This window comes from Delphinus delphis, chromosome 3 (genome assembly GCF_949987515.2).
Source record: "Delphinus delphis chromosome 3, mDelDel1.2, whole genome shotgun sequence".
In the NCBI taxonomy this organism is placed as follows: Eukaryota; Metazoa; Chordata; class Mammalia; order Artiodactyla; family Delphinidae; genus Delphinus; species Delphinus delphis.
In genome coordinates, this window is record NC_082685.1 from 62598082 (window position 1) to 62610936 (window position 12855).

The window sequence follows — 12855 nt, forward strand, 5'->3', positions numbered from 1 at the left end:
TACGCGGGCCTCTCACTGTTGTGGCCTCTCCCGTTGCAGAGCACAGGCTCCGGACGCGCAGGCTCAGCGGCCATGGCTCAAGGGCCCAGCCGCTCCGCGGCATGTGGGATCCTCCCGGACCGGGGCACAAACCCGTGTCCCCTGCATCGGCAGGCGGACTCTCAACCACTGTGCTACCAGAGAAGCCTGGCTCCTGATTTTTAATTGAAACAGTGGTTGGTCATTTAAAAGGACGTATTTGGAAATTGTCCTCCGTGCTTTTTTTCCTTAAAGTTTTTATTTAGAATGACTACTGTATTTTAGAGGTTTTTTTTCTATTTTTGCTCTGGGCTTTGAGATATGTACTCTACTTGATCTTGGAGGCCACTAATTTGAGTCCCAATACTGACCATTCTCTTTTTAAATTCCTCTGATTTTCTTTTTGGTTCAAAAATCACAACTCTCTTGAAAACCACCTCTGTGCTGTAGTCACTTCTCCTGGAGTTTTGATAGTTTGTTGTCTCTGTTGAAGTTGTTATCCAGCTCCAGCAGCTCTGATTCTGGTTGTTCCTCCTCCCCCTGGAGGCTGGACCCCCTAGTGTCCGTGGTTATGGTCCACTGCCTGCTCCCTGGAGCTCAAGTTCAGACGCTGAAGGACTCTAATGCAGTAGTGGTCTCCCAGATGGGCCCTGATAAGGGGCGGCTGGTCCTGAGGGCCTTTATGTGGGAGTAGACAGGTTGTCGAGCCCCTGCGGAGACACCTGGAAGAAACCTCCTGCTCTCTGGTCAGCATGTGCTCTCCTGGTCCTGGGGGGAGACCCATTCAGCCAGGATAGCCAGCCTCCCTGAGCCCTTAGGCCCACCTGCCAGAGGCCTCAGCAGCCACTTGGTTCAGGCAAACCAGAGGAATTACCTATTACCTATTACCTATTTGATACTATTACTAAGCTTTATTTTGATATTATCCAGCAAATATTTTTATGGCTGCTAATCCCAATGAGAGAAAAGGGCCGATCTTTGAGAGGAGAAACTGATACCCTTCTGATTGAAAGTACTAAATTTTTCTGTGCTAATATTAGATATTTTCATTGTGCTTCATTTTTTTAAAAGAATGGTCAAGAAGTACATATTATTCTCTCTGTTTATAATATACATCACAAAGACCAGTGATCTACCAAGATAATGCCTTGAGCTGGGGGCAGCACTTGTACGGCAGGTAAAGGGCCCTGGAAGGATTTAGCATCCCCTCTGCGGTCATAGGTCTAAAGTGTTGGGGAACATCCTGGTGGCTCACGCTGAGCATCTTTACAATAATCCTTGAAATAATTAGAGGCAGTCCGAGGTGTCATGGCCTTGAATCATTAGTTGGTGGAGAAGCAGGAACAAACCCACGTAATGAGGCATCAGGGAGAGAGTGAAGACCCACTGAGAGCAGCAGCAACTGGCCCTCTCAGCTGGAAGACACAGGGAGCCCCGAGGAGCTAGAGAAAGTGACAAGGGAGCTCAGTACAGGAGGAAAAATGAGGGCCCTGGTGACAGAGAATAAGACAGATGCGAACTGGAGAGGAACAGGAACTTGGGGATAGGAGTATATTTGGAGGAAGTACTCTAAAACAAAAGCATTTTGTAAAAGAAACTCTCCCAAGGGCAAAAATCCTATTGTGCTTCACATTTTTATGCAGCTTTTCCTCCCAAGTTCGTCTCTGAAATAACCCTTCAGAGGCCAGTTGAAGTAGCTTGATAGGGCAAATAGAGGCAAAAAGAAAAAGAAGGGATTATTGTAGTTTTATTACAGCCAAAAGATGTGCAAGTTAGAACACAGGCTTTTATAGACACCCTAAATTCAGTCTCAAGGAATTTCTAGACACTGCCTCATGTTACCGATAAGGAAACTGCGGCTCAGGTGTGAAAGAGACTTGCTTTGGTAGAACCCGGACAGAACCCAGGTCTCTAGTCTCCCACCCAAATGCTGTCCACAGCCTCCACTCCTTCTATTACTCATGGTGTCGCCATGTCTGTCTCTTTGGAACCATTGATTTCTGATTACTCAGATCTCTAGCAAGCCGTCTTGGGTCTCTGTAGTGTCCTAATCAGATTCTGTCTTTCACCTGGCGTTTTCCGCAGCCCACTCTGTGCCAGGCCCTGTGCCGAGCTCTGAACAGCAGAAGTAGAACCTGATCTTTGCCCTGAAGCCACAGGGACTACCGCATGCCCGCCCTGGAGCTCTGGGTGACTGTGAAGTCCGGCTGCGGAGGCCCTGCCCCAGGGCCTGCTCTTCTGTCAGGGGAGCCACAGGAGCAGGGGGTGAGAAGTGCTGCGCGCTGGCAAACAGCTAGAAAAAGCTCCAGGCCAGCAGTCTTGGAGCCCGTTTTAAGTGGAGTATGCCTGTGGGAGGCCCCAGGGAGAACGCTCTTAGAAATCGTGAGTCAGGTAGCTTTACTATCATCATACAATATAGAGCCCTGGTGCACAGGGCTCCCAGAGGGGAGAGATACACCAGGACTGAGTGAGGTAAGTGGGCCTGTGACGTTCACAGGACCAGGGCCCGTGCCATGGCTACCTTTGAAACTGAGCTCTGGGCTCGCCTGGCAGGGACCCTGAGGTGTGGAGTAGAGCCTGCTGCGTTTGGGCTTCAGGCCAGTGCTGTTCACTGTGCCCTGAGAATGTGTGATTTCAGACTCCCTCAGAAGCTGGGCAGACTTTACTTGGGTCAACCAAACTCCCAATGTAAGGGAAACTGCAAGGGAAGCATTTCTTCGAGATATTATGAAGCATGCTATTGTGAGTCTGCCTTTTTTTTTTTTTTTTGTGAGTCTGCCTTTTAAAACCAGGCAATACTTTCAATATAAATATGCTTCCCTTTTCATTAAGGCAGGCCTCCTGAAGACTGTAACCAGCCCACACTTGTATACACTTATATCAGTAAACCCAAATGGCTTTATTTTTCAGTCTTATTTATTCAACCTGTCAGTAATTCCAAATGTCTGAATTGAGCACTTACTATGTGCCAAGCCCTTCACATGAATCAGCTCATTTAATCCTCAAAAAAAAAAAATCCTGTGAAGGGCAAACCATTGTTATCCTCATTTTTAAATTAGAGGGAAAAGAGGGTGGGGAACTTGCCTGGAATCACACAGCTAACAAGGCCAGGAGCCCAGGGCTGGGTCAATGTGAGGTTTAACCACGGGTTGCTTGAAACCCAGATGCGGTTCAGGGTTCACGTGAGCACTAAGATGGGTTCACTCGCACCCGACCGGCTCCAGCTTGTTCTCACCCTCCCACACCAGGTGCCTTTCAGCACGTGAGAGTTCAGCAGAGCTGAGCTCAGTGGTTTGGGGTCTCATTTCCTCCCTCTGGGGTCTTTTGTGAGGCTGGGGGCTCCAGAAGAAGGAGCTGCCCCAGGTAGGAGGCAAGGGTGAAAGTCCTGGCAGCCGACTCAGATGACATCTTAGGCACTTTGTGGCATTGGGAAAATTATCCAGCGCTTGAGAATAAGGACAAGGGAGGGTGGCAAGTTCTCCCCATGTCATATGGGAACATGTTTTAGCAGTATAAAAACGATATACTGATCCATGCTACAGAGTTGTACTTTTGTTCAACTCACTATTTTGTGTTAATTAAAGGCCCAGACTATGCAGTTACATGTTAACTTACAGATTTGTTTCCAGTAAAGATGCAAACTATTTCTTTCTGGTGGAAAAAATAACCCCCAGACAGTATGGTGTTCTTGCCCTGTAGGTCATTACCTGGCGGTGTGACTCTCCTGGCTATCTCATCCTACCTTCTCTCTCCAATACCTGTATACCTCCTCCAACTCTCCTTTGAACCAGCTGCACCCTCCTGCAGGTCCCTCATTACTGAGTTGAGTATATCTTTAACACTTGCTTATTTTTTATTCTCATCAGAGTCCTGTTTTCAAGTTTTTGGAAAGTATACTTTGGCACTTATGTTCTTCATCCCTGACTGGAAGTAACTGTCTTCAGAAGCCCTGCCCAGGGACCTTGGACAGTGTGTAGCATCCTAGTCTGTGTTTTGGCTTGATGCAGAATTGGTTAGAATCAAATTCCTCAGGCAGAACTGAGAGCCCGCTGAGGGTTAAAGGTCCTCCTTCCTCTGTCCGTGTGCCAGGCATTTCTGGCTTTGACTTAGTGGTGTGTTTTGAAGCCAATTTGTCAGACCTTAATTTAGTATCTGTGAGCCATACACGGAACAGGTTAAGTTACCTTCCAGTGATGGGTAACCATATGGTGCTGTTAAGCTTTGGGAGCTGGAAAATTGGTCACGTGTTTCCGAGCTGGTCAAACTTCCACACAGTGCTCTCAGCTTAGGCTGTGCTGTGTGGTCACTGAGAGAACATCACGTCTGCCCACTAGTCACCTGAACAATTTCAGGGGAAAAGCCCAGAGGAGGGGAGCAGGGGGCCACTGGAGCTGAAAGACATCATAACGGAGGGAGGGGGTCGCGGACCCGGTGTCCGTGCTTGAGGAGTGGGTTTGGGATTCGATGTTCGAAGATCCAAGCAGCGCTTCCTCCTGTGACTCTGTAAACCTCCAGCCCTCAGAGAATTTGCTAAATTGGCCTCCTAGCTGCATAATCAGCCGCAGAAAGCCTACCGGCCAGGGCTGCGGACATTTGCATGTGTCCTGATGTTGGAGAAGCTCAGACTATGGACATCTGAACCCTCCTGGCCTGAGTTCCTTGAGGCAGGGATCGTATTCCTGACTGAGCAGATTATCCCAAGTCCGAGGGATTTGAGGTGAGACTCATTCACATCTAGGCTGTACCACCTACAACCTGCTTGCTGTCTGACCATAGGCATGTCACTGCTTTACTCGTATTCCCCAGTCTGTAAAATGGGCACATATACAAATACATTCAGAGTGAGGCCTGTGTGTCTACTTCACAGGGCTGTTACGAGGATGAAATGAGGATTAGATGAGCTCATGTAAGTGTTAGGCATGGTGCCTGGCCATTGGCACGCCTCAGTAAACAGGAGTTTACCGTTTACTCCGTAACTAGGAGTTACTTTAAGCAACAGCCCCTGGGCTGGGTACTACTGGAAATGCACATCTCCCTGGGAGGAATTGCAGATTCTCTTTCCAACCCTTGAGCGTGAATGAGACTTTGCAGGGCAGAGGTGGACCCAGGGCAGCCGCAGTACTCAGGTCACCCAGAGAATATGGAGGTTGCCACCAAGGGGGCCAGTGCTGAGAGACCAGGAGAGCTTTTCTCGTCCCCACCAGCAGCCTGTGAGGTGCTAAGAGCCTTGTGGCCTGTGAGGGTGTTTGAGGACGGACCCTTTCAGCCAGGCGTGGAGCTAGGAGTGCTGAACGCCAGGAGATGGGGCCTCCCTCCAACATTCAGTTCCCAAGAGCTGACTGCAGGCTTCCAGGGAACCAGAGTCACCCCACTTCCCCGGGGGTACAGCTGGGCAATGCGGCAAATTTGACTCTACAGACTGGTTCTGCCCCAGTGAGGTCTGCCTGGGAGCAATCCAGGCCTCTCCCTGTGCCGCCCCCTTGCTCTGTACACAGGGCTCCGGGCCCCCAGGCTGCTGTTCTCTCCCCGGCCCGGGGCTCTGCCCCCTGACTTTCAGGTCTCAGGTCAAATCTCACGTTCTCAAGGCAGAAGACCTAAATAGACATTTCTCCAAAGAAGATATACAGATTGCCAACAAACACATGAAAGGATGCTCAACATCACTAATCAATAGAGAAATGCAAATCAAAACTACAATGAGCTATCACCTCACACCAGTCAGAATGGCCATCATCAAAAAATCTACAAACAATAAATGCTGGAGAGGGTATGGAGAAAAGGGAACCCTCTTGCACTGTTGGTGGGGATGTAAATTGATACAGCCACTATGGAGAACAGTATGGAGGTTCCTTAAAAAACTAAAAATAGAACTACCATACGACCCAGCAATCCCACTACTGTGCATATACCCAGAGAAAACCATAATTCAAAAAAGTCATGTACCGCAATGTTCATTGCAGCTCTATTTACAATAGCCAGGATATGGAAGCAACCTAAGTGTCCATCAACAGATGAATGGATAAAGAAGATGTGGCACATATAAACAATGGAATATTACTCAGCCATGAAAAGAAATGAAATTGAGTTATTTGTAGTGAGGTGGATGGACCTAGAGACTGTCATACAGAGTGAAGTGAGAAAGAGAAAAACAGATACCGTATGTTAACACATATATATGGAATCTAAAAAAAAAAAAAATGGTTCTGAAGAACCTAGGGGCAGGAGAGGAATAAAGATGCAGACATAGAGAATGGACTTGAGGACATGGGGAGGGGGAAGGGTAAGCTGGGACGAAGTGAGAGAGTAGCATGGACATATATACACTACCAAATGTAAAATAGATAGCTGGTGGGAAGCAGCCACATGGCACAGGGAGATCAGCTTGGTGCTTTGTGTCCACCTAGAGGGGTGGGATATGAAGGGTGGGAGGGAGACACAAGGGGGAGGGGATATGGGGATATATGTGTATTTATAACTGATTCACTTTGTTATAAAGCAGAAACTAACACACCATTGTAAAGCAATTATACTCCAGTAAAGATGTTAAGAAATATAAATAAATAAATAAAGTAAAATGAAAGCCCCCCCCCCCAAAAAAAGAAGGTTTCCCTGACCTCAGATGAAAGTCGGCCCACCACAGCGCCCTACTTAGCTCCTTCCTGGCCTTTTCCCCAACCCACATTTGTCTTGTGTGTGTGTTTGCCTGTTCACGCTCTCGTGTGTCTTCCTGCACTGTACTGTCAGTGCCCTGAGGACAGTGTCCCAGTCTGCCTTGTGTCCCCAGCACCTAGAATAGGCTCTGGCCCATGGGAGGTGCTCCGTAAGTACTTGTTGGATGAATAGGTGGTTGGAGGGCTGGCCGGCAGGCACTCCTGAAGCACCCTGTTGTTACCACCCACCGCATCTGGTGTGTAGAAACTGCACTGGCTGCAGACCTGGGTCTCTGCCTGGCTCTCGCATAAACCCAAATTCTGCAGCCACTTCCAAGGCACTTGTATGGTCTCTGCTAAACAGAGTCAAAGTTTACCAGACGCTCTGTCTCCAGACCCCCTTGGGCATGTCTGGGGCTATGAGGTAGGGACACGTACTGGGATCATCGCCTTCAGCCCCTGCCTGATACAGCCCACACAGCTACACCTCTGTACACACACCACTCTTCGCTCTAGGTCTTTAAAGAACCTGACCATGACACAGGAGATGGGCTGCAGCTCCCCGGCGGACCCATATCAATGCACAGAGAATAAAGCCTATAATCTGTGTGTAAGGGGCTATGTCTGCTGACAGGTGGGCCCCTCATTCCTGGACAAATACCTTCTGTCTGCAGCAGCTGGAGACCACTGCGATGCCAGACAGGGGTTCACGGCAGGCAGCAGTGAGACCATCAGAGTGCAGGGCGGCCGGTACTTGGGGCTGCACCTGTCGCCTCTCGTCTTCTGCGTCCACGTCCCGCTCTTCTTGGCCTCGGGCCCTGCAGAGTGTGCAGCCACCGTAGAGCCAAGCCATCGCCTCACTGTGGCTTTGTGGAGGGGTGGGGCGAGGTAGTGGGCGTCTCAGCCCCAGCCCTTTGCTGGGACACTGAGGCCGGCCGGAGGGGGCCTAGGCAGCACCGCCCACAGAGACCTAGAATGACCTCCGCAGGCTGGGAAAGGAGAGGGGCTCCCCTCAGTAGGCAAGGACAAGTTCTCAGGTGAAATGCTGCCCTGGGCAAACATGCCCGAAGTGGAATTAGCATCCCAAAGAGGAACTCGAAGGGGTTTCCCCTTGTGTGCCACTCAGGGCATGATCCCTGAGAGGGGAGAGCTCACTGGTTTACTCTGTGTGAAGAACCAGTTTCAGAGACTGAGTCAGAGTTTGGGGGCAAAATAACTGAACTGTCTGTGCTCTGTGCTGTGGTCAGAGGTGAGAAACCAAGGAAGGAGCTTCCTGCTCTGGGCGAAGGAGGAAGGCTTCTCCCTCTGATCCCTCCCCTGGGGTCGGGCGGGCTTGATTCCACCACGGCTAACCTCCACCACCTGCAGATCCCTGGTCTGTGGCGGTCAAATTGAGAATCCTTATTTGAATTGCAGAGGGAGGCTGTAGCACTGACTGGTACAAATGGACTTGTTTCTTCTGCCACCATCACTTTCATGTAACAATTCCCATGTCTGACCATGTCAGGTACATTTAATTAGTGTTGAAAAGCAGCTTATTTGGTGAGATGATCAGTTTCTAACCCGGGTAAATGACTTTCTTTATGACTATAAATTAAGCACATTATATCTTTTTCAGGCATCATGGTCGTCCTCATAAATACTGTAGGCAGTTGCTGGCAGTCTCACTTGGTTACCTTTCCCATTACTGTTTTATCATCGTCCTGGTAGGAGGGGGGAATTCATTCTGTTTTCATAACAAGGAGGAAGTGGTGACAAGGGCCTCATTTAATGAAACCACGCTTGGCCGGCGTCCTCGGAGGCCGGGGTCGGGACCCCAGGCCACCCCCATGCACGGCATTCTCCGCTTGTTCAGGGGGCCTACTGGCCACAGACTGGGAAGGGCAGGTGCAGGGCTTTCAAGGTACTTTTGTCTTAATTGCAAATAATTAGGAATCAAATATTTGCCAACAGCCCATTTCCATGTCAGAGAGAACCTGAGTGTTCTTGGCCACTTCGATGAGCACAGGTTGGCACAACTGTTTTCTTAACACTGACCCCTCAGAGCACAGCGTGGGGGAGGCGCTCGGAGCCACACCTGCAGGGTGATCAAACCTGGGCGTCGGAAGCGCCACGTGCAGCGCTGGTCCTCAGAGGTGTTGGGTGCAGCCTGGGCATGTGGGCATCTCAGAGGGGATAGGATCAGGTAGAGAGGATTCTCCCCACCCCCGTCCACAGCTCACTGGCCTTCCTTTGATGCCTGCCCTGGATTAGGTGGTCTCTGAAGGGCCTCGCTGCACTGCCACTCCTGTTTCTAGTCCCCTTTACCCCAGAGGAGGCCCACCTCTACGGACAGTTGCCTCCCCTTCATGCCTCTATCCCTCCAGCTCCCCACGTGGAGGCGGCAAGGGAGGCACACCCCTGAACAGTCACTACATGCGGGGGCCCTTTCCACCTTCCCATCCCAGCTTCTAGCCTGGGGGTTAAGCACCGAAACAGTTAGGGAGAACAGCTTTGAAAACTATTGTGTTTCTTAAATTCTGAGTGAGGGGCAGGCTCAAGAAAACAAAGGCCCTGCACCCGTGGGGCGTCCTGAGGCCAGAGAGTGGGGCAGACCCTCTCAGGGTCAGGGGGTTCAGAGAGGGGCCCTCGGACTGGAGGTGGCAGCAGGCACCTGGTGGAGGAAGTGGACCCCAAGGGTGCATTGGAGCTGATGTACCAGAGAGAGCCCAGTCTGGGCAGGTAGCACAGCCGGGGCAAAAGCACCAAAGCAGGAACTGAAAGACCAGAGGCTCGGAAGGTTGGGCTTTGTTTCTTCAAAATGGGGTGGCTAGTGGGTATCCTTCTCATCCCACAGGGCAGTTTATTAAAATAGTGATACAGTGGCAGTACTTTGTGGGAAAGAACAAAGGCTGATATTTTTAGAGCTGGTTAGTTTCTTCCAATAGCCTCTGGTGCTCTCCAGGATAACCCATTTTCCAATAACCCAGGAGAATCATACTAATCAAACACACTCCGTGGCAAAGCAGCCATAAGCACCCTGGGTGAAGGGCCTCCGGCCCAGAGCCTCCCACTGCCGAGTGCCTTGGCTCCCCGCCGCCTGTCAGCCTTGACAGGAGGGTGCACGCTGGGGCTGGTGAATGCCACCTAGCCTTCGCGGTGACGCGCCAACAGTTAGCCAGGTGGACAAAGGAGATTCCCACGCCCACTTACACTCTGCACTTTTATACTGCTCAGAGATATTTTGACCTTCTAGTTTATTATGATTCAAGAAAAAGTCAATATTTCTCAGCTTGCCAAGGCTGGAGGAATTTAAATGAGTTATTGAATCAAGCAGTTAATCTACCGATAACTGACTTTTTCTTTTCAAATCTATAATGATGAAAAACAGACTCAACCAAAAACAAGGTTTGTTTTTTTTCCTTAGGCATGTTAATCCCATGGGGTAGGACTTGAGGCTGAAAGTTCGGTCTTGACGGCCCAGGCCATTCTGTCTTGCCAATATTTTGAAGAAGATTTCATTAAAACTTAAAAGCAAAAACCTCTGTGGCCATAAAATCTGCATTCATGTTTTAATTATTTGCGTCTTGATAGCCCTTTATAATTCTCAAGTTGCTATCTGTTGCCATTAATGCCACGTGGCAATCATCCAGTTTTCTGGACTCTTTGGAGGAGGGTCACGTTGGTGGTAGATGCTTATTTGGCCCTCCATGTAAGTGTACCTTTTCAGCCATAAGCCACTCTACCAGCTGTCCTGCTGCTTTGCTGTGTGAGCTCTAGACACCACGGCCTGAGCTCACTATGGGCGTGTGTTGGCTGCAGGAGATACACCACAACATGGCAAGTGTGAGACCCGAAGGAACACAGCAGCTGCTGTTTCCATGGTCTCAGCCTTCTTGCCCGTGGCTGCAGGATTGTGCTGGAAAGGACTGAGCCGTGGACAAAGGCTGCTGGTGCCACCACTGCTGTTGTGTCCTAGAGAACTGTATTCTCCTCAGAGGAATAGGTCAACTTTTGGCCTCCCTGCCTTGGCTGCCCCCCGATCCTGAAACTTAAGAGTACCATTTTCGGGCTTCCCTGGTGGCGCAGTGGTTGAGAGTCCGCCTGCCGATGCAGGGGACACGGGTTTGTGCCCCGGTCCGGGAGGATCCCGCGTGCCGCGGAGCGGTTGGGCGCAGGAGCCATGGCCGCTGAGCCTGCGCGTCCGGAGCCTGTGCTCCGCAACGGGAGAGGCCACAGCAGTGAGAGGCCCGCGTACCGCAAAAAAAAAAAAAAAAAAAAAAGAAGAGTACCATTTTCTCCTTACTCCCTAGACCCCACCACGGCTCCCCAGTCCCTAACATATCAGACCAAAACGCCTCTGCTTGGCTGTCTGAGTCTATAAGGCAGAACCACGCCTTGCTACCCTTATCCCCCCACCCCACACCGTCTCCTCCCAGAGACAGGGAAGTGCTCTCTGCACTGCGGTTACGGGAGCCTTGGCTCAAGCCCTCTGTCCCTTGGAAAGCCCTCCTCCGCTCAGTCAGCAGGGTCCGTCGGTACCTTGCCAGCACCGTGTGGCCCTCTCTTTACTCCTCCCTTCCAGGATGGGCAGGGGTTGTGTCTGAGATGTTTGGCGAGAGCCAGCCAAAAAACCTGGGTTCTACACGGCAGGGCACTGCTTGTAGCACCCCCGCCAGAGGGGCAGGGGCTCCATGGGGCGCCCGAGTCCCCAGGCCTGAGCTTCACAGCCTCTGCTCACCACAGCCTGAAAGAGCCACACACCCCTGCGTGCTCACGGCTGACCTTCTGTGTTTGTGTGCCTGGCAGGGCTTTCCGGCCACCGTGGGCTGCCGGCCTCCTGCAGGAAGAAGTTCTGCAGCCACGGGAGCAGGTGCGCGCTCAGCAGGGAGACGGGGGAGCCCGAGTGCCGGTGCCTGGAGGCCTGCAGTCCCAGCTACGTGCCCGTGTGTGGCTCCGACGGGAGGGTTTACGAAAACCACTGTGAGCTCCACCGTGCTGCCTGCCTGCTGGGGAAGAAGATTGCCATCGTCCACAGCAAGGACTGTTTCCTTAAAGGTAGGAAGACGGCTCCCTGCTTCTATGCTCGTAGGTTGTGTCATGGATTTGCTAATGCCTTTCTGACAAATGACCTGGGTGCTGCGTCTTACAGGTTAAATGTGTTTTTAAAAAAAGAGAAAGAGGAAAGAGTCTTAACAACATAGCAGCAGCATTATTTCAGAGATGCGTGTTCATTTGTGTCCACCTCCAGAGGCCCTTGCCCTTAGAGGAAGGCCCTGGGAGACCAGAAGCCAGGGAGGCCCACTAAGCCCTGGGTTGGTGCAGAGCATGTGTCCAGTAGGAACCAGGCTGAAAGGCACCGCCCAGGTCTCTTGCACAGGGTAGGCACTGCCCAGGTCTCTTGCGTAGGGTGGGCCCTGCCAGGTGGCGGCAGAGAGCACGTTGGCCCCTCCGGACAGTGTCTCGTGAATCAGGAGACCATGCTGTGTGTAGAATGTGGCCGGATGGACCCCGCGGTCCAGTGGTTCCCAGTATGGTGGGCACTCCAGCTCTGGCCTAGAGCGGTCACCTGGCCTGTCCAGAACACCTCTGAGTAAGATGAGGAAGGCCCTGCAAGGACTTCAGAAGGTGTCCGTGGAGTTGGGGCCAAAGGGTTCATGCCCTCTGCTGGGCTTGAGTGAGAGGGGCAGTGCCAGCTCCCAGTGGATGGTAAGAGCCTCAAGGGCAGAGCCCGTGGCTCTTGGGGCACGAATATAGTCTCAGCACGTGGCTCAGGGCCTTGCACCAAGACGTCAACAACTCACAGACGCTCAAGCATATGAGAGCTAGACCGCAAATTCCCGTGTTCACGTGGCCTCAATGAATGGTGCATGCCACAGCCTGTAGGAATATTGGTGATGCTGAACCCAAATGGCCGCACGTGAATAAATCAGACGATGTGAGACGGGAGAAGCAGCCTTGGGCAGGTGGGAACAGGCCCACTGGCCCGAGCCGGGGGACGCTGGAGGTGGGGAGCCCACGTGGGGCTGCATGAGGTCTGAGACATGCTGTGGGGCAGGGCCGGGAGGGGAGGAGAAAGCCTGGATGGAGCCCCGCTGCAGAGTGCTGGTGACACTGACAGAAAAGGGCTTCTGTGTGGTCACAGCTGGGAGCCTGGGTGCCCAGAGGGAAGGGCAGAGCTGTGGTCTCACTTGCACAGGCGCCAGGA

The 12855-nt window shown here is 51.6% G+C and overlaps 1 protein-coding gene across 1 annotated transcript in view; it reads left to right on the forward strand.

Moving 5' to 3' along the window:
* FSTL4 (follistatin like 4) overlaps positions 1-12855 on the forward strand; it is a 431462-nt gene that overhangs the window by 179349 nt on the left and 239258 nt on the right. The window contains exon 3 of the mRNA XM_060006937.1: positions 11457-11705. Coding sequence (XP_059862920.1) covers positions 11457-11705 — 249 coding nt within the window. The remainder of the gene's footprint in view (positions 1-11456; positions 11706-12855) is intronic.